Source organism: Gasterosteus aculeatus, chromosome 10, assembly GCF_964276395.1.
Source record: "Gasterosteus aculeatus chromosome 10, fGasAcu3.hap1.1, whole genome shotgun sequence".
Lineage (NCBI taxonomy): Eukaryota > Metazoa > Chordata > Actinopteri > Perciformes > Gasterosteidae > Gasterosteus > Gasterosteus aculeatus.
Genome location: NC_135697.1, coordinates 9,785,013 through 9,805,743, shown reverse-complemented (window position 1 = coordinate 9,805,743; position 20,731 = coordinate 9,785,013). Strand labels below are relative to the sequence as shown.

General features: G+C 45.4%; 2 protein-coding genes across 9 annotated transcripts in view; one reads left to right on the top strand and one right to left on the bottom strand.

Annotated features, from left to right (window-relative positions):
* Nucleotides 1-5,683: 5,683 nt before the first annotated feature.
* Nucleotides 5,684-7,658, top strand: cfap300 (cilia and flagella associated protein 300). The gene is made up of 7 exons (XM_040188734.2): nucleotides 5,684-6,010; nucleotides 6,100-6,181; nucleotides 6,342-6,411; nucleotides 6,538-6,695; nucleotides 6,788-6,960; nucleotides 7,101-7,167; nucleotides 7,267-7,658. Exons 1-7 carry the CDS (start codon nucleotides 5,901-5,903, stop codon nucleotides 7,396-7,398), a joined length of 792 nt encoding a protein of 263 aa, XP_040044668.1. The 5' UTR covers nucleotides 5,684-5,900; the 3' UTR covers nucleotides 7,399-7,658.
* A 209-nt stretch (nucleotides 7,659-7,867) lies between these two features.
* The window catches only part of kcnq4 (potassium voltage-gated channel subfamily Q member 4), a 35,281-nt gene continuing 22,417 nt past the window's right edge, over nucleotides 7,868-20,731 (bottom strand). Inside the window, exons 5-17 of one of the 8 annotated variants that reach the window (XM_078081610.1) lie at nucleotides 20,344-20,469; nucleotides 19,951-20,061; nucleotides 19,721-19,816; nucleotides 19,551-19,639; nucleotides 18,458-18,583; nucleotides 18,002-18,022; nucleotides 17,328-17,384; nucleotides 15,496-15,725; nucleotides 15,306-15,405; nucleotides 11,432-11,563; nucleotides 11,142-11,280; nucleotides 10,578-10,819; nucleotides 7,868-10,483 (exon numbers count right to left, since the gene is read on the bottom strand). In XM_078081610.1, coding sequence (XP_077937736.1) covers nucleotides 10,622-10,819; nucleotides 11,142-11,280; nucleotides 11,432-11,563; nucleotides 15,306-15,405; nucleotides 15,496-15,725; nucleotides 17,328-17,384; nucleotides 18,002-18,022; nucleotides 18,458-18,583; nucleotides 19,551-19,639; nucleotides 19,721-19,816; nucleotides 19,951-20,061; nucleotides 20,344-20,469 — 1,425 coding nt within the window. In that variant the 3' untranslated portion in view covers nucleotides 7,868-10,483; nucleotides 10,578-10,621. Of the gene's footprint in view, nucleotides 10,820-11,141; nucleotides 11,281-11,431; nucleotides 11,564-15,305; nucleotides 15,406-15,495; nucleotides 15,726-17,327; nucleotides 17,385-18,001; nucleotides 18,023-18,457; nucleotides 18,584-19,550; nucleotides 19,640-19,720; nucleotides 19,817-19,950; nucleotides 20,062-20,343; nucleotides 20,470-20,731 lie in introns of all 8 variants that reach the window. The other 7 variants (XM_078081608.1, XM_078081611.1, XM_078081613.1 and 4 more) reach the window with 7 other exon arrangements.

Here is a 20,731-nt window from a genome sequence, read left to right as displayed (position 1 = left end):
TGTAGACAGTCGGTAAATAAGAATAGGGCTCTGAATCAAATATGTCTTTCTCCGTTTATTTTCTTGCAAGGAAAAAATGTCACTACGTGCTCAGTAGACTGCCGAGAATATCTTTCTGCCCCCACAGCGGGGCAAGGCCGTTCAGTTACAGATCATCAACAGAAAACTTACATCCAACACATGAGAACCAACTTGTTGTGTCTCTACAGCCAGGACATCTTATCAATGCGAGACACCCACCGGCCCCCCCATCCCAGCACTTAATAAACTGGTTATACAAAGCATTTATTTTTTGTATTTTTTGCCATTACAGGCAACACTCAGCATTATTCCAAGACTGCATATAACATATTTGTCATTCATTAATGAGGGTATAACAACACATAACATTTGAGAGTAATTTTATCTCTAAACTGTAAAATAATATTGCACCAAGCTTAACCCTAAAACACAAAAAACCACATGCAGGAAAGCCCTCGCACACATAAAGTAAACGACCTATGGTGGGACCAGAGTGGGCTCGTAAGTCTATGACTCCATCAATCAGATTACAATCACTATAAATTACTCCAATAAGATATCGCTTTACTTTAAATTACACTGCTTGTTATCGTCAGTGCCAAAGATTACACATCATGAAACAAGTCCATGCCTTTTGTAGTAACATGCAGAAGTTACTGTACGAGGAGAGCAGGGGCTTGTTTCTTAGATTGTTTTGTACTTTCCAGCTGTGCACACACATCTCTGATGTAATCTTACTCACTAGTTGCACAAACTGTGTCGACTGGAAGACTCACTCGGGGTGGGGGCGGAAAGAGATTCTGGACATCCGAGTGAGTTACAATGGACAAAGGCCTACACCAGATGCCTTTGAGCATCTGGTGTATCCTCTGGGAGAAGAGAGCAAAGGCTCCTCATGGATTCGCCCGTGGACACTCTCCCTGGTCTGTGATGTCATCGCTTGGCTTTAATCAAAAAGAAAAGAGGAGGCATCAGGTGGTGCACCCCTCACCCCTGCTCCGCGGGGACTGACTGAAGCTGTGATGGTTGATCAATACCCGTCAGGTCCGCGCTCATCAGGCCATCCATCCGTTCATTGAGGGTACTCATCTCTCCTAATGGAGCCTAATGCATCACCCAGGCCTGTCCTGAGGATCCCATTAAAGGTACCGCCTAGCGTTTGTAAATCACAAATCACTTGAATAGAATCACAACCTGGGGGCAGTGCAGAGATGTTGAATTACTTTCTTTGAGGTTAGGTTTAAGTAACGCAATGTAGCTTTTCACTAATGTTTTATTCAGCCGTCCTCTTGGAGTATGATTGCACAGAAACGGTGTGTAAGTATCTCAGTATCACCATGGCAGCCAAGCACCAAAGCTTGCTATTTGCTCATTTTCTATGGAATCATATCCCGATGGGAAAATATATCTAGATATTGTGATATACAATTATTTTGCCATCGTACCATCAGGTAAAATAAATTCACAGAGAACACAAAATGCTGTTCACACAATACAAATCATGCTGGCAGATGTTCAGTGTTTATCCTTTAACGCTTCCCATCCAGGGAAGCCTGAGCAGTATGACTCATTGCATCGGCACTCGTATACAGCTTGATTTCTTTGAGAGTATATCTTCAAACGTGGGCGTGGGTTCAGCCTGCAGGAAGAGTTTTGTTTTATTTGGAGCCGACTGCGGATCAGAGAGCCAACGGTGAACCTCGGGGGCCGTCAGCATCAGCATCAGCAGCGCTCCTCACCTCTCCTGCGTTTATCGCTTTATTGCTTCTCGTTTACTCCTTCTGATACACAAGCCACCTGCCGATCGCCACTGGGTCTACAACACTAAATAAACATCCTTAGAAAACATTTATTTCGGCCAAATAAACATTTGATCTTGTTCTCTGTTATTTCAGGCCAATATCAGACATTCTCTTTTAATTTGATCTCTTATCGCTCCCACTTTTCAGTTAGTCCAGGGAATTGTTTAAAATTGACTCTGTGGTCTCAATGGTTCCAGGAAGTGTGTGTGAGGGCATTTTTATAAGCATGCACACACACACACACATGGCCGTGGGAGCCCTGCGTTGGGCAGGAGGCAGCGGTCAGGGGCAGCACAGCCCTCCTTGTTTACCAGTCGATGTCACAGCAGCGAGATTGTCTCCCTACGAGGCGACAACAGGCTGCAACAGATTAGATTCCACGGACGCCTGCGGAAAATCCAGCCTCGCGTTCCATGTCGGGCCCGCCGTACACAAAGCGTCACCACGGAGACCGGCACAGAGATGGGGAAGAACGGAAGTGCGGAGAGGCAGAGCGTTCGGGGTTGTCTGCCAAATGTCAAGAGGGTGAAGGAGCCCGAGAGATAAATGCAGGGGGTTGTTGATGTGAAATGCACTTAATATAAAACGCAGCAGAGTTTATTCCATGTCCGTAAAAAACAGTCACATTCAAATAATTGTGTTATTGCTGAAGAGATTTGCACATCATTTTTCAATCATGCCGTTTCCTTTCAGAATTTATACCTATTCATCATCCACACGCTGTTCTTTTTTTCTGTATAGCTTGACTAGAGCCAGAACCATGTTGCTCAAAAAAATAATATTGTAATGACAGGAAAGTGTGAGCAACAACAAACAGTGTTTTCAGAGCTAATTACAATTTGATGGTGCTGAAGTTTTTTAGCAAAAGATAACATTTTGATATCAAATATTTTTATGGAATGTGATTTATGTGTTCTTCTTTAAAAAATAAAATGGTTTTTAGCTCTTATGTTCAGGTAGCAGCAAATTCATATTTTCTAAGCTCTGCTAAAGATTGACAGAAATAACTAGTGAGAGAAGACCATATTTGTTGTTTTTGTGCATTTGTGTATGTACATCCTTTGGAAAGTTAAACTTGGTATACAGCTATTAGTCCAAACCCATAAACCTGCCACTCCATGTAATGATCCTGACCTTTGACCGTTAAAGACCTTATCTGATCACTCGTGTTCTCCATCATAACATTTGAGGTGAAGTTGCGGGCAGCAGCATTGGGTTCTAGAGGCACACAGACACATCGCGGAGGGTCTTATCCATCTACCTGCGGCCCCTCCACATTCCCCTTCCATCTCCATCCCCCTCCTCCGTATTCATTCTCCTCAGCGTGTCCCTGCACGACTCCTCTGGGATTGCCACAAGATCTCACAGACCAAATAAAATTGTGTGTGGAGTGTGTCCATAGGAAGACACAACAAGGTAACGCTGACTTCTGAACATCTGATTGTCCCATTTATCTCATCTGCATGCAGGTTCTCAACCTGGGGTTTTGAACCCTCGACAACCTCCTCTAATAAATCTGAGGGGTCACTTGATGATCACGTGAATTTGTTTACCGATACGTTCATCTTGTAAATACTCCAGCAGGATTTTTCCATTGCTCTCCAAGTCCGGTCACAGCTCTTTCTCCCTTGGTTCTTTTCTCTCAATAACAGTTGCGTATTGTTTAGTATTAAACTACTCTTTCTTTAAAGAAATTTAATAAAATTAAAAGTATAAAGAGGGTCGGTTAAAATGTTTAAATTTAAAATCAAAGTTAAAACTTAGCTAGTTAAAATAGACCATTTTGCACAGCGGTAAGATGTAAACCATCTCATCAAGCTGTTAAAAAAAGGTCCATAATTAAACACCTGGAAAAGGACTGAAAACTGCTTCTGTAGTTGGAGCCTCCAGGACCACATTTGTCATGATGACACATATTTCTAGCTGGGGGCCATAGGCAGAATCTTTTAAATGACAAAGACATAATGTCCAGTCAACTCAACCGAAATACTCTCATAAAACTCTAAGCAGACAAAAAGAAAGTCTAAACATGTTGTTTTAAAGGAATAGGGGGATAGGGGGATTTCAATTCCTTGTGTTACAAAGTGTACATTAAAATATACTAACTCTGAAAAATACTACAAAGAGCTTGTAATAACTCCTAAAAGGTCCTTAAAATACCAGATGAATTTAAAAAATGTCAGAGGCCATAACAGCAGTGTCCTGTATGAGTTTATTTTTGTACAGTGGCTTTGGAGGTTATTTGGACAGACACTAGTAAAAGCTGCTCTGTAATGAGGCGGACGCAATTATTATCATTCAACTAAGTTCAATATCTGGTCTTTAATCTGTACAACTGTCACGGAAACATATCAACGAAAGCAAACATTCCTCAGCTGTTACATCTTCACACCTGCCTCGCCTTCATGCCTGCCATGTTTTTTCTGGTTTTGATCCTGATAGGTCTAATGGGCATGAATCAAGTGCAATTACCAGATGGCGAATAACACTTTGGCTTGAATGACTTTGCTCAATTATATCAGGTTATAGCCTAGCTGTACGGTATCAAAACATCAATTTGGCACACTTTTCTCTTCCCTTCAATCCCCTCTTCTGGCTGTAACAGCTGGATTTGGGCCACTCTTTGGCCCATCATACATCCTCTGCATTATGCTTGTCACCGTCTAGACAGACTACATTATCCCAGGCTGTCTGATTATATTGTGAGAGCATAGCATTTAAATACAATTGAGTTTATTTGTCCAATTATCATCAGTAGTTTCAGGTTGCTCTAATAAGGCCAGGGGGTTTATACGTCAAACTACATTTCTAGTAAGGCAGAATAGGGACAGTGATACATTTTAACATACAACTTTAACCATTAAATGACAATTGAAAAGAGACACAACATGGTTACATTATTATAACTTCAGGATGTCCACGCCGGATATTACCGCCTCTCCTTATGGAGAACACCCGGGTCCAGGCGCCCTATACCGGAATGCGGATAAGAAGGATGCAACATCCTCCACCATCTTGGAATGTTTGGAATGACGTGAGTATTTGGACCGTGGGTGGAGGGGGAGTAAAAACATGTATGATTTACAAGCTCCGAAGCATTTGCAGCATATCATCCTGAACTGGTGAGAGACAGCCAAAGACACAGTGCCCTTTGGATGGGGGGGGGCAAAAAACAACAATGCATAACTGCACTTTTCGAGTTTGACTAAATTTAAAAGGGAGCATTTAGCCATCTGAAATATAAAACACGGGTTGGTTTAAGAAATTACCTTGAGATGAATCTTTGCTTCAGTTCAGACAGCAAAGCAAAAAGTACACATACAAGAATGTATGTAAGAAAAAGGAGATGGATGTGACAATATGCTCAATAATTAGACAAATACCACATGAATTAATAAGCCATTCGTTTTATTATATTTTATATAATCTCAAATAAAGGCCCACTTATTCGATAGTCTTTCTTCTCATTCATGTTGGTGCTTTCAACTGAATCTCATGGTCCTCATTCAGAAGAAGGAAGCCAGTTAACTTGAGCTGAGATTGTTTGGACACACTGCCTGCTGCTTCCGAAGAGGAAAGACAGAGGAAAGGCCTCTGCAACACATCAGAAACACTGCAAGTAGCTCGCACGGTGTCTTTCTAAAGCGGGACAGGGACGCTCTCTAGCGGCCGTGGGGACATATGTCGCCTGTCCCTCAGGTAGACGTCCTCTGCTGGAGGTAGTAACGTTAGAAATTCGATACATTTCGAGGACACAAGCAATGCAAACAAACCACGAGGGTATATTAAGTCAAAAGTAAGGACGATGGCGACGCTAGCTAAACTTTTTGTGAGGCAAAAGTTTCCGTTGCCTAGGCAACAAGTACACGAAGCCGCTGGGATGAGGGGGGAGAGAAAGGCGGCCACTCCGCCAGCATTTCCGGGCCACAGGAGAAACCCGTCCGAGCGGGGCGCTGATTGGTCAATAGGGAGCACCCCGGCCGCTGATTGGTCCGTAGACGCCTAAAACTCTTTTCGCTTATTTGCGAACACGAGTGAGTCGTCGCTGTTTAGTCTGTTTAGAGCAAGAGTTCAAACATGGCACGAGAAAATTGGCCGTTTGAGCAGACTTTTTCTTTTAATCATCTTTCCTCAAAGACGCCGTCATTCCTACAGGACCGAGACATTTTAAAACTCCTGATGAAATGGTTAAAAGTCCTCTCCTTCATCCGTCTTTCAGTGACAATAGCTGTAGGTGACCATGATCGTGTGACGGATGTGTGTGTGCTGGTTTCAGGTCCATGCTGGGGAGGCTTTCGGCTCAGTCCTACAGCTTCGACCAGTGCTTTCACCCTTACAACAGCGAGACATTTGTACTGGTAAGACCCTTTCGTGAGATGTAACCTGAAAAACTGAAAGTGAAGCCGATCCTATATCCCATCCTATCGTGATCGATGTGTTTAGACACGCGTTGCCTCCTCTGATTAAGTGTCACGGCATGTTTGACCATTGCTTCTGATGTCCCTCCGTATCATGCAGTCCTTCTTCAGAGACCCCAACGTGGTATCCACTCTGAGGAGGATGGAGGCCGGAGCCTGGCTGCCCCTCGGTATGTCGTGACCCCCAGAAAGCCTTTCATTACTCACAGTAGGAAATTGATCTCATCTGCTGGATATGGTTTGCCGTCAAATCTCAGTGGAATGTTTTTTGACTTGTGTGTGTGTTTGTTGCGTAGACAAGCCAGTGGTGTCTGTTGATGTGGAGCCGGTGCAGTGCACACATGTCTCCATGGAGCTGTTTGACCCATTCTACTCTTGTGGGGTTGTGAGGCCCTCGGGACATCTGGTTAAATGCTTTCATGATGTCCACCCCGACTACGATGAACTAAGACAGGTCGCTCTCTCTTATTACCAATCCAATCCACTCACCCGTCCCTTATCTCATTAGACATGGGGATCAGGGAAAGTCTCCCTCTGTTCTCCTAGATGTTGCGCGAGGAGGACTCTGAGCATTACCATGTGGTCGGGAAGGAGGAGCGAGGAGAGTTTCTGTTCCTCCTCTTCAAGCACCTGTGTGTCGGGGGAGAGCTCTGTCAGTATGAAGACACCATAGATCCTTACCTCAGCACAACCAAGCGAATCTACAAAGACCTGATCAGGTGGGCCGAGTCTTTACTGTGTATTCGCTGCCACACTTCCATTCTGTCCAGCAATATAAACACCAGAAGAATTATTGATCATGTCATTAGATGCGTAGAATTCGAACAATAACACGGTAATTCTGCCCGTTACTCTGCAGTGTTCAGAAGGATCCAGAGACAAAAAAGATCAGCGTTGTCTCCACAGTCCTTAAGGTCCGCGCCTACGTAAGTGACTGATTGAATGCTGTCCTCAAAGACGGTCCTTCACCCACGCGAGAGGCTTGTTATTTACACACGTGTAATGCATTAATAATCCCTCTGCAGGACGAGTCCGGGCGATGTTACCCCCAAAGACGAGAGGAGGAGCAGACGTTCGCCTTTGCGATTGTCGACCCCTTCAAACGACACGTGACTTTGTTCTACCACTGCTACGGCGTAGGAAACATGTGCACGTAGAAGCAGGTGAGCTGAGGACTTGGAGACGTATCCAGAAGCAAGTCGTACACAATGAATTGTGTTATAAATGAGGATTCATTGTTTTCCTCTACTCAAGTATGTCAATAGAATGCTGTTAAAAAGCCTTAAAATGACTCGATGCCTGATTTCACAGGAGGTTGAGCATGTTTGTGATTATATTGAAAAAGATATCACCACCAAGATTTCACTCTAACTACATGTTAGAAAACTCAATATTACAATAAAACACTTTCACATAAGATGAGGTTGTGGTTGTGGGCCGTCTTTCCCTTTTAATTAGGATTTAGAACGGTTTTGATCACATCACAATGTTGATGAAATGGACGGACATGTGGATTGACACGTCGCGGCGGGGACAACAGGTGTAATTAATCATCTGTGTGTGTCTCACGTGGCTTCTGTGAAAAGGGCCCGTCGATTCACTGACAAGAAGAGACCGGAGTCAACGTACAGTCCAAAGAACTTTATTGAAACAAATAAATTAATAAGTTAGTCAGGTGAGCTGATATTATCCTCAGTAGAAACTCATTTTTGTTCCTCTTTGAAAGATCAAATCGAGGTGTCCGTTTGATTAGAAGATAACATAAGCGCCATATTTCATCAACCAGCAGCTACATCGATTGGAATCGGAAGACTTTGTTGGCTTTAGCATTTTTCTTATTGCTTTGATCAGTTTCATTTTACAACAGTTCCAATACCTAAGAGCAGTTAAAGGGCAACGAGCTGGAATGTCAAACGGCAGCAAGTCAGTGAATGATGGATGGAAGGCCGTCATGAAGAAGAACAGCGTGACAGAGACAACGTGCAGATTGAGTCATGCATAGCATTTAGTCAGTTAGACATTCAGTTACTGTTTGTCATACTTGGTTTTTCTAGACTAGCGCCCCCTAGTGGCCTCAGAGGTAGTTGTGTGGAAGCCATACTTCTCTCTCTATGTGACATGCTTATGAAAGGACGCATGCCTGCACAGTTTCCTGTGACAAATACTGTGGCCTCGATGCCACGAGGAGCCGGTAGAGATGCAATGATGTGCCGGACGTACGGTCAAATTCCCAGGCAATGCCAAGAAGTTGCAGCATTCGTGTAAAAAAACTAATTCCAACAACAATTACATCATATTCAGATGAATGATGATCTTTCTTTAGATAGCTTGATGTTTGGAGAAAGGGGGAGCACAGCGGTTCGTGTGTGAAACTCCCATGAAACATTTCCTCCGAGCAGCGGCGACATTTCCGTATGAGACAGGAAGCCGCACCGTGTTACAGAACGAGGACATCGAAGGCACAGGTCATTTCCTTTCATGTCTATACCCAAGACTCCACAAGAGACATTCTTACGTTATTCTTTTCTTCTAATACTGGGGCCACCACTAACATGCAATACAGTGGTCTCATATTTTCATGAAGCTCAACATTCCAGGTGACAGTAAAGTGACAGCTCTGGTCAGTCTAATAATGCCTCTATTCAGTTTGCTATAGTTCAGGCTAAAGGAAAAAGGTCTTCTATGAAAGAAATGCAAAGAATTACGTTCCATTTGATTCCCCGTTGCATGAATAGATCTAAGGAGACCAACCAAGTAAGTACATTCACTGGAAAATGGAGCACCTGAGTCACCTGGTCGGACTGGAACATATAAATGAATCACTTCTAAAAAGAACTGATGTTACTTGCAAAAAGCTGGCATCGATTATCTGATGACGGGGAAAATACATGAGTGGTGAGCTTGAACCTGATCAGCTGTGTGTAGTTACAGTTGTGTCATCCATGATTCGACGTGACAACAATGCTACATGTATTTAACAATCTAACTGAAATATATTAACATAAATCCTACGTTCACTCTAAAAACCAAAATAATTAAAAAGACAGACTTCTGCCATTATAGTTTACAAAATATGGAGTGTTTAACATAATTACAGAAATCAAATCAAGTCAAAAAGAGAAAACAAAACAAAAATATTCATCAAGTGCCAAAGTATTTAAGTGAAGGAATTTCTTTCTTTGTGAATGTGTGTATGTGTGTGCTTTTGTGCACTGTCCAGTTTTGTCCATAAGCGCAGAGCGTTGCATCAAACACCCCCAACGATGAACCAGAAAAGACAGAAGAGAGTAACGTGGACAGGCAACAACAGTCAGGGACACCCTTGGGTGTCAAACCTGCACCCTGTGATTATAGTCAAGCTGTGCGGCTGGAACCACCTCTTAAGACGGGTTCCTGCGTTGGATCTAGACACCTTTCAGGTTGTTTAAAAGTGGCCAAAAAGGTTTCTGCGTCATCTCCAGAGCTGCTGCATGATGGCAGGCCGCCTGGTGACCGTGAGGACTATGGCGAGGGAGAGGCGGACCGGCTGACACGGAAAACCTGACCGCAGAAAGGTGTGACATGAATGGAACCAAACATAATTGGGCAGCCGCGAGGTTTCGTCTAAAGTAACATGCATATCTGGGGAGCGGGCTGCAAGACAGAGAGGTTTAAAGTGGGCGTGTGGAAACACTATTTTACCTGACTGAAACACATCAGGGAGGTTCAGTCACCTCCAGAACATTTCATGGGATTTTTGACCTGTGAAAAGCTCCATCCTACATAAGCACAGGCCTCCCGCGCGCTCTTAGGCAGCGTAACCGTTGGTTGGTGCGTAACCGTTTGCCTGGTGGTGGGGAATTTGCAGGAGGGACCTATTACATTCATCAGAGTCACCCCAAGGTGGACGGATGACTGACGTGGCACTTGCCGCAGTGTTTATGACAATTGAGTCAGGGGACTCGTTCATTTGATTCAAGCAGCCAAGAAAAAAACTAAATGACGAAGGGGGAAAGCACGGAGGGGGGCAAGATTTCCCCAAAGATTTACAAAACTTTCAACGTCTGATTATCTACAGCTGGCGAAGGAGAGGTGAAGGAGGTTCAGTAGTCAAGTCGTCTTCACCGTCCTCCTCATCCAGTGGGCTGAGAGGTGTGTTCGGGGAGCAGCTTTGGCTGCTGCCCCTTGACAGGTGGAGCCCCCTGGTGGCCTCTGTTTGCATCCGCTCTGGGAACACGTCCACTTCGGGAACACGGTTTGAGGCTAAAAGAATTGAGATGGAAGAGTATCAATGATCCCGGACAGATATGAAGTGATTGACGCCATCAAGGGTGGACTCCGCCGCAGCAAGACGTACTGTAGAGGGTCTGGTGTCTTTGTTGCAGACTGCTCAGCTCAATGTCACTCCAAGTTGCCGCTCTCAGAGATGTTGAGGGTGTTGGCGGAGGGGAAGAGGTCTCTTTGGTCCGTGGGGCTGTGGTAGTCAGATGTCAGCTCGGGGTCCAGGAGGGAGGACAGGGTGAAGTGGGACGAGCCTTTCTTGAGGCACTGGGAGTAGAAGCTGAGCAGGAGGTCCAACTTGTTCTCTATGGACTGTACCTGAACAAACGCACAGGTACATGTGTCAATCTCCTTTGGTGCTCCGTTTCATCTCATGTCCACGACAGTTCTCAGAGAGTCAAACACGCCTTCTGCTGTTGTTACTGCACCTTTAAATTGTTTGCAACTATTAATACTACCTGAATATTATATATATATATTTTTTTTAATTTTCTATTACTGGCTTCTGTTTTTTTCCTCCTTATGTCCATTCGTAATGTTGTATACACAGTAAATGAATGGCAACACCGCCTCTTATCTCTGGTTTTATCTTATGTTTAAAAACATAACTGCGACATAACTTGAACTCTTCCTCTGTTACCTGTTTCTCCACCTTAACAACGCGGCCCATCATGCTCAGCTCATCCAGTGGGTCCAGTTCCGGAGGAGTTTTCTCTCCCTTTTCAGTACGCGCTTTCTTATCGGGCTGAACGGCTCCTCGCCCAATTATCTGATCCACCCTTTCACACAAAAGAAAACATATTGCCATGAATATACTGAAGACAGAATAGAGTTGTCTATTATCATAGAGGAATGTTATCTTTTCAACCGTTTTTTCCTTATAGGATTTAAACCATTTCTGATTTATACAATGTCTTGCGTGAAACGTACCGCATCTGCAGGCTCTTGATGCGGCCCAGCATGTCCAGGTGTCCAGCAGAGTACTGCTCTATGACGTCCTTCACATCGTAGGGACGCAGCGTCTCCTTGAACTTCCTCTTGGCCACGAGGAACTTTAGGATCCTACACGGCACACGGAACACTCACTGTTATCACTCCTCCGAACACCTTTAAAGGTTTACTGTTCGCCCACGCGTGTGGACGCGCAGTAAACCTTTGAAGAACGCAGGAGCAGGACGACCGACGCGGGAGACGCCTGAAAGTAACATGATTAATTACCATCGGAGTGACCTTATCATCCGCCAGCAGCCCCCATAAAGAGAGCAGAGTCGCCCGCCTGCTCGACAACGTGAATGTGTTGTGGCGATGACACAACGCACACAGGCCGTTGCTGCTCAGTGTTTGCTGTTTCAGCAATTAGCATGAATGAAAAATAAAAAGAGAGAAGCAACAGTCTCTTGCTCTGTTTGACAGCCATGTTGGTGCCACAGCTGCTCCTTCTCCCAGCGCACAACCCACGTCTCAATGTGGGGGAGACACACCGAGGAATGTACACTACCCAGCAAACATGCCGCTGATGTCCCCTTCCGCCGGAGTATGTCTGGCTGGGCGTGGTGCTGTATGGAGCGGAGGATGTGCAAGAGATAATGGTATGGGAGTACGAGTTCTTATGTCGGCGTTTTTGCGTCGGGTGGGAGATTCATTTCCCTTCTTATCACTTAGGCGATAGGCAGCTGGGAGATGCTCCGCAGACGCACTGGAATCACCAAATGTACGCGGGACAAAAACGTGCACGCTGCAGCTGTCACCCCAGCAGGTGAAGGACTGTGCTACTAGTCCGCTGGGGGAGAAGGAGGAGTGGGAGCGAGTGAAAGGGCAATGAAGCGGGGATTTTATTTTATTTATTTTTTATCTCACACAACCAGAGGACTAAATCCACTACGACACTCCCACTTTCCTTCACAGGAAGAAAGAAAAGGAATCACATCAAAGGTCTGGGAAGCAGAAGAGATCAGGAGCACTCAGCTGTTCTGAGGCAACGTCACACTCACTCACACACACACACACACACACACCTATCTGTGTACACAACTGTACACACGCACACACAGAGTAAAATCTGAACTTAACAGTGGGGTCAGTTTCTGAAATAATCATCGCAACCTTTGTTGAGGTCTGCAGCGCTTGCACTTGCAGCAGTCACTTACGGCGCACGGTTTTGTGTGGTGACCCGTGCGGCAACCCGTGCGGCAACAAAGAAGGAAAGAAGGTGTGACGGGGAAGGGGTAGTGGACCGAGGGGGGGGTGGCGGTCTCCTGCTGGCGCTATAACAGCCGTCAGCGCACTCTTCTCCTCACACAGCACTCGGTTTCTTGATGACTCCAGCATATGGGGTATTTTTGCAGGCGGTCTTATTCTCATTTTGCTGGTAGATGCATTTTTCTTTAGCCAGGGTGGGTCTCAGGTGTGGGTAAAAAAAAAAAAAAGAGGGGGAGGGTTTGATTTGTATCCTCCAAGGGTCTTTTTCAAACACAGACTCTTTTCCTTGGTCAATGGAGTGGCATCGTACATGCACCTGTAGTACAACAGCCATCAGCAGTAGTACTACATGCACCTGTAGTACAACAGCCATCAGCAGTAGTACAATACAGCTAGCAAGGCTCACCAAGGCATATTATGCCTTCCTAATGTAAGGAAGTTGAGACGTAAAAAAACACATCAATAAATTGGGGGACAGGAAGTGTCATATCTGCACCAAAGTGCTTGCGTGGCTTGTGCAAATATTTTTTGCAATTCAGCAAAGGTGGATCACTGATGGTCTCCGATGTCAGGGTTTAATCTGCGCCTTAACGGTAAATGTTATGCTGACAGCGATCCTATGGGTCAAAAGGGGCTGGAAGGGAGGGTTGGGGGGGGGCAGCGCAGGGGCTCATTCTTCACCTACCTGCTAAGAAAAACACCTAAACAAGCATACAGTATGTGCATTCAATCATTCCTACAGAGAAGTATACAACGCAACAAAAGTACAAAAAACATCGGTTTCCCATCCTCCCATTCTTCTTCTTCTTCTTCTCTCCCTCCGTATATAAACAGAACACTGTACACATTTATCTGGGCAACCAGGCACTGATAAACCATGTGTGCCCTTTTCAAAGTGAAGCCTCAGCACTAAGGCCTGCATGCGAAATTCTGTGTTTCACGAACATCAATCATGGAACTCGCCGAGGCGAATGCATGTGTGTGTGTGTGTGTGTGTGTGTGTGTGTGTGTGTGTGTGTGTGTGTGTGTGTGTGTGTGTGTGTGTGTGTGTGACCACGGTGGAGCACCAGCTGTTTACACACCTGAACTATCTATAGGAACTCCCTCCCTTCTATTGTCTGCAGCACAGAGCAGCTGAGGTCAGAGATATCTGCTGAGTCAAGTGCAAAACGTGAGGCGAAGTCATATTATACCCTCAGTGGCATGTTAATGACAGCAAGCGATTATATCAGGCCCGAAAATATCTACAGAACCTGCCGGGTCCACAAAGAAGAGACGTTCGGTTAAAGGGATAGCTCTGATTTCTTTGGTGTGTTTTTCTTCATGTGCACTCAACATGTGCACAGAAACAAACTCTCTGAATGAATGAGGCTGCAGAGGAACTGCAACTTCCTACGAGGGATGATGGCTTGAAAAGACAGACACAGATCAATATAACAGCTTCAGTTCTAAAATGTTCTTTCAGTCTCCACCAGAGGGAGGGATGATGATGATTCTGATGCTGTAAAAAGTTTAAAAAATATATTTTGGGTACAGCTGCATGCTGGAGGACCTCGGTGACTTATGCTGAGGGCAACACAGATACCCTTCTTCATTCTAGAGAGCATCTGGAACCACACACACACACACACACAGCATATTGCTACTATGAGAAATGCTTTGAGGGATCAGATCGACATCAGGGACCCAGAAGACAGTTAATAAAGGCCTAAACCTCACTGAGGACCAGCGTGGCCACAACACCAGATGTTTGCTACCAATTGTAGGGTTTTTTTCCTGCCACCATTGGTAAAAAAAATATACGCTACTACTCTGGGAGGGAGTGTATGTGTGCTGGTAGATGTGTGTTGGTATGCGTAGGGTTGGGAGAGGCTGTATTTATGATATTGTTGTAAACCAAATGGGAAAGCTGAAGCACAGAACGGTAACTTGTTTATTTTCTCATTTTGCATATGAGTCATTATTCATTATTTAAATTGTGGCATAGATTTGCAAACAGAGCATATCTTCCCTCACCGTGCATGATTTATGAGTACCAGGTTTACGTGTGCAGAGCTTCTGCTTCTCTTCATGAATGTACGCTGAATTCATCCAAAGTGTTTAAGCCCACATTGTGTAAGGACATGACGGACATACTAATGTGTCATTGCATCAAAGCTTGCAAACGAGGTGACGCAATGGTGGCAATCAACATCCAGACCGGCAAAGATCCATCCAGCCCGTATGCGTGACACGCCACCTGTCTGGTCTGAATGAGCGGCGCTTGCTGAGCCACAAGGTCGCCCGAGGGAACTAAGCCTGCAGGAGGGCTCGGTTACCTCTCCTAAGATTTCTACCTCATCAGCCGAATCTGCTCACGTCGGACGGAAACCCAAACAGGTGCAACAAATATTGCAAGCAGTCAAATACCGGGAAGAAGCGCCCATGTTTAAATGCTCTTCTTTGAGATATTGATAATATATTATTCAATTATTTCAAATAAACTACAATTTTAATAGAAGGTCTCAACTGTTTATATTTTTTAATATAATATTTAATTTTAGTGACCAAACTAAGAAACGTTATGGCAGGTATAACTAACATAACTGTTGATGGCAGCACTCACCTTACAGCCCGAATGAGTGTCTTCACTGCCGGGATTACCTCCTCCATGGACACATCACAATACGGTTTGTCTTCTACACTGTCCTCCCCGACCCCCTCCACTGAGCCGGGACAGAAGGAGAAACATGATCATGCAGGGAACACCCTTGGGAAGTGTCGTAAAGTGTGTGGGCTTTGTGTGCGTTGACTACCATCGACAGGAGGGCGCGTTTTAAGGCGGAGGGAGGTGCGAAAGCGCGTGCGGTCGTTGAAGCTCCAGCTCTTCTGGACCTTCCCCGGGCTGATGGCCTCGGGGACGTTCTCCTGGCTGGGGGAGCCTCGGACACCGGAGCTCGGGGGCAGCGGTGACCCCTTGCTCCTAATGGTTTGGGAGGATCGGGAATTGTTCATCCTGATCCGATCCCGGAAGCCCATTTTACTGCTGATAGTGAAGATGAGATGGTCAAACATCTGTAGGGGTTTGTAATGTTAATTTTTGGATCAGTATAGGTTCTTCGCAATGATCACAATGTCCATGCCTTTGACCTTTATGGAAAACTAAGCTGTTAGTTTAGTGCAGCAGCAGAACGGCTGTTAGAAAAGAGTTAGTTAAAGTGACACAACAAAACATGGCCCCGACTTTTACAAAAATCAGAGAAACCAACACTCAAAATAGGGACACAAACAGACATCTATATTAAATGTCAACCAAGGACAGACTAGCTGACTTATCCGGAAGGCCGTGTGACCACAGGGACACGCAATATTGCAAAAATGATTCGGCCCTGCAGATTTGCTAATTTAATCTGCCTATCAAAGCACCTGATTCAGCAAAGTCCGATTGAAACCCGATTCCAGTAGTGCTGGACCGGCGGAAAATATTTCACTCACCATCACAATAAAGGACACGCTTTCTTAATCCCTTCAACGGAGTGAAAAAGCATGAAAAACATCAGCTTCAAAGTGCAGCCGCGCAGAAAGTGCTTCTCATTAAGTACTCTGTACCACTCACAACCGGCCCAATGACGGCTGGTATGTGATGTCATCCATTTACAGGAGGAAGGCTATTTGGCACCAATTCTCTCCAGCAGATTGGCTCCTCTTGAGAACACTGCTGTTTTTCCGTAGCCTCTTTCCATGTCACACGTTGTCACGGATCCATACGGCGAGGCGAACATCATGCACCACAGAGCCATTCCAGCCCGGTTGTTCACTCCCACATGTTTGCGATGATATACTCTTTGTCGTGCGTGTGTGTCAGCTGGCCATTTAAATTAAAATTTAAATAGTTATTGGGGGAGGGGGGGGGGTGTTAGTGGTAGTAGCATTTTATACAAGCAAGCTGAAATGTTGCAAGTAGACTGGAGGTGAGGATATTGTGAAAAAGCTTTGCATGCAGCGCGAGCAAATGAATTTGGATGAATTCAGGACGACGAGCTGAATCTTGCCAAAAAAAAACGGTTGCATGCAAACAAAAACATTTTTGCACTTAAAAACCTTTTAAAAATACGGCACAAATTTTACTGAAAGGTTCATGGATAATCTGAAATGTGAAAGCATGCTGAATCATTTAAGCCTTCTCTCCAAGAAGCCACTACGAATGAGCCAAAGGATTGTATTGAAAACAGAAAGCCAGCCAAGAACGTGGCAATTCATCGGACGTTAGTTAACTGGGAACAGATGTTTTTGTCACATTGACATACACCATTGAGGACTTCCGTTGGTGATGGTGAATCCTGACTTTCAAGCCAAACCAAACAAAATCAGCCCTCATTTCTACAGCAGTAAAGGCTTTGCTGGAGATAGCGGAGGATTCACTCAAGTATTTGTGCACCAGAGTACAGCGCCGAACGCCTGTTTTAAGTTTTTGATTGATAAGTGCAGGATGCGGTTGAAAAGTAAGAAAAATAATTTGAAAGCCGCTGCAATAGTCCACAAATGTTTAAGTGTTTCAGGCAAAGTGTATAGGATGTGCGTTCAATGACTATGAGTAGTGTCATCGATTTCCAGCGTGCCGCGTGCACAAGTTTGTTGCCATGGATACCTCTGCTTGCGGCCGGCGTGAATCCGGAAGAAACCCCGTTTTTTAGAAAGGAGTTGACTGAGAAAACACACAAGGCAGAGGGAGAGAGGGTGAGGGGATGAGAGGGGAGGAAGAAGGGGGCGGGGGAGGTTCTGGTACATGACCTGGGTACGTGGTCAACGTGAGGATAAAGTGGTGGAAAGGAGGAAGCCGGGGAGAGGAGATGAGGTGCGGGGGGGAAATGTGAGATCTCAATAATCCCAACGCCCCCTTTCCTTCCGGATCTCGTTACTTTACCGAACACCGAATAATGTTCTCGTGTAAGGCAGTTTTGGATTATGGCGACAGAGGCGGTGAGAAGTGAAGAGGCGGGATTTAAACCGCAGCTGGGGTCATGCAAGGGCAGTGGGTCACGTTTCAGCAGAGTATATTCATCAAGAGGCTGGTAAACATGATGGTGTGACAGCAGCTCGTCAGATCAAAGACATTTTCCTACTGGCTAAACTTGAATTATTCCGGTTCTTCTCTAAACGTCTGCATGCACAAGTCTGATCCAATTGACACAATCAGCCCTTTGTTATCCTGGTTTTCGTTTCAGGTTCATGCTAAAGAGTTTATGAATCCAACGCCGCAAATCCACTCAACAATAAATACCCATTAACAGACAAGCACAGCTCATGACTTGGAGAACAAACCTGCATGGGACTTCTGCCTTCCTGAGAACAGATGGAGGATGGATGGCATAGAAAAGACACAATGGAAATAAAGGGAAAGAAAGAGGAAGACAGGAAGAGGCAACCAGTGAGTGAACAGCGGGAGGCGGCGGAGAAGAGTTCGAGCTTAGCAGACACAGATGCAAACAAGTAAAAGGGAGGGAGGGAGGGAGGGGGGGAGAGCCTGCAACACAGTGGTCGCAAATCAGCATTAGTGAAACATTGTTAGTTACACAATTCATCCGTGCAGAAAGCTCGAGAAGCAAGTCAACGTTTATTCCCTCTGTGCACCTGTTGAATGTATTCTTCTGTGGGTCCCTGTTGTTACGGTGTTGAGTGGGTTTGGGTGTCTGTGTGCACGAGTGGAGGGGGCACGAGTGCCGTTGGGCCACCTGTCTGTGTGTGCCGTGAGGCTGTAAGAGGTGGCGGGGTGCGTACCTGTCCCCTGACAGGTAGGGGAGGCTGTAGGGCCGCAGCCCAGACAGCAGCGTGTGGTAGGAGCTGGGGAGGACCTTCTTGGTGTTACGCTGTCGCTGGAGGTGACTGAACAGTAGCGTCAGTTCTCTGACACCCCCACGTGCACAAATAAACAAAACAAAACAAAACAAATGACAAATGTACAAAAAGAAACAACAAAATATGAAAAAACACACAAAAAGGCCAAATCGATGGTCCAAATGCTCAAAAGAAGAGGAATGATTGAGAAATATAACGTGTGTGAAGACTTTTATTCCAAACAATGCAATGTGAGCTTCTCATGTTCCCCTCCTTTTAAGCAAACACAAATTAGTCAAATTAATAGATGAATGCAAAATATACAAAACCACTACGTACAACGAACGTAATGAAAATCAAATTGGATAATGGTGGCAGAATCACGGCTCGGCCCAGAATAAATTAAGAATGATCATTTATAAATTTGGGGAAAAAACATCCCATTTTACTTAAAGGGGACATATCATGCTCATTTTCAGGTTAATATTGTTTTTGCTTTTACTAGAATGTAATGCTTTGCTCTATCTGAACGGCTGTGTTTCAGTGCACCTTTGCAAAGGCAGTCCTCAAGCCGATGTACGTAGGATGTGTATTCGAATGAGACTGCAAGTGAAATAGCACGTGGAGCCGAATCAAAAAGCCTGGTTGAATATATATATATGTTTGCTTATCTCGACAGCCTGCAAAACCGACTGGCTTATTCCACAGTTGGTCGGTACGTTCCTTAGACACACAAATTCAAGCACTGGACATTTTGTTCCCTACTACTACCACTGCCCAGACTTATCTGAATGGGTCTTTTAAGGCTATAAGGTCGCATGTCTGATACGTGTTGCGAGTTTGAATAATATAACAAATGTATGCGCAGCAACGACAAAACCACCATTGATTATTCAGAATTCACTGTTGCGATGCTGCTCTCAAATCACCGTCTGCATTTATTACACACGACACGTCAAAAACAATTGACCAAAGACAACGGCCTAATTCTCACGGTTGAGTCCACTCAGCTCTGAGCATGTAGACGGATGCTCACCTGAAGGAAGGCAACATGCTGTCGTAGAAGTACCATGTAGCTGTCAAATAGGAGTGTTTGGCATCCGTAGAGTAGAGACGCCACGCAGCCTGAAGAGGCGGAAACACAGTGGAGCGCGTTAGAGCGATTCCCATATCACCACAGAACAAAAGAGTCACCGCGCCGGTTACCTGTATCAGGTTGGCGGCGGGCATCCTCCTCTTCTCAAAGTGCTTCTGTCGATGCTGCTCCTGAACCTTCAAGGCAAAGCCTGACCCCAGAATTCCCTGGGGGGTCAGAGGTCAAATCCAAGTCAGGGGAGCGAGAGGTCGTCGGGAGGGTGGGGGGGGGGGGGGGGGGGGGGGGGGGCACTGACAGGGCTGTGAGTAGACGTATGGATGTGGACATACAGGGGACTTACAGCAGGCAGGGCAAAGAAGGAGACTCCCAGGAGAGCGAAGCCGGCGGCGAGGAGCCGTCCCTGCCAAGTACGAGGCGTCTTGTCACCGTAGCCGATGGTTGTTAGGGTAATCTGGGTGGACGAAGACATTTTGTCGGCCTGTGTGGAAAACTACAGCTACAACTAGAAACCTGCGCTTTGTATCATTGTCATTCTACGGGAATATTTTGTGTTTTGAGAGTGTATCAAAACCAAAGATGCAATCTACATTGTTATTTTTAGTCATACTATTCCCAGATGTCTTACACACATGACTTGCATGTCTGTATAATCTTTGCCTGTCGGACATCACTTTATGTTAATGATACAGTGTTGACGACCCTCGTCAGCCCGAGTGTGACGTGCAGTACTCACGGTCCCCCACCAGAGGGAGTCTGCGTAGGTGTTGAAGTCTGAGTTGATGTCTTTCTCAGCCAGGTACACCAGAAAGGAGGCAAAGATCAGGACCAGGAAACCGATGTACCAGGCGGTGATCAACTCCTGAGAGGGACACAGAGAGGAGGAATACATCACCTGTCATCATACTGCCAGCAACAACAGCATATCCACCATCATAATTATCGCTGCCGTCATTACCGTATCACTATCATCATTATTGGTTAAAGTCTCCCGTCATCATCACATTTGCAAATCTACTTTGACTCGGCTGCACAGATCTGCTGAGACCGCTGACACATCAATTCATCATCATCATCATCATCTTCACCACCACCGTCGCTCTTACTAAGTTCTGCAGCTGACC

Coding starts and splice junctions, on each gene's coding strand:
- cfap300 (XM_040188734.2), top strand. CDS start 5,901: ATGGCACGAGAAAATTGGCCGTTTGAGCAGACTTTTTCTTTTAATCAT. Junction 6,412..6,537: donor CGGAGCCTGGCTGCCCCTCG/GTATGTCGTGAC, acceptor TTTGTTGCGTAG/ACAAGCCAGTGGTGTCTGTT. Junction 6,696..6,787: donor ACTACGATGAACTAAGACAG/GTCGCTCTCTCT, acceptor CTGTTCTCCTAG/ATGTTGCGCGAGGAGGACTC.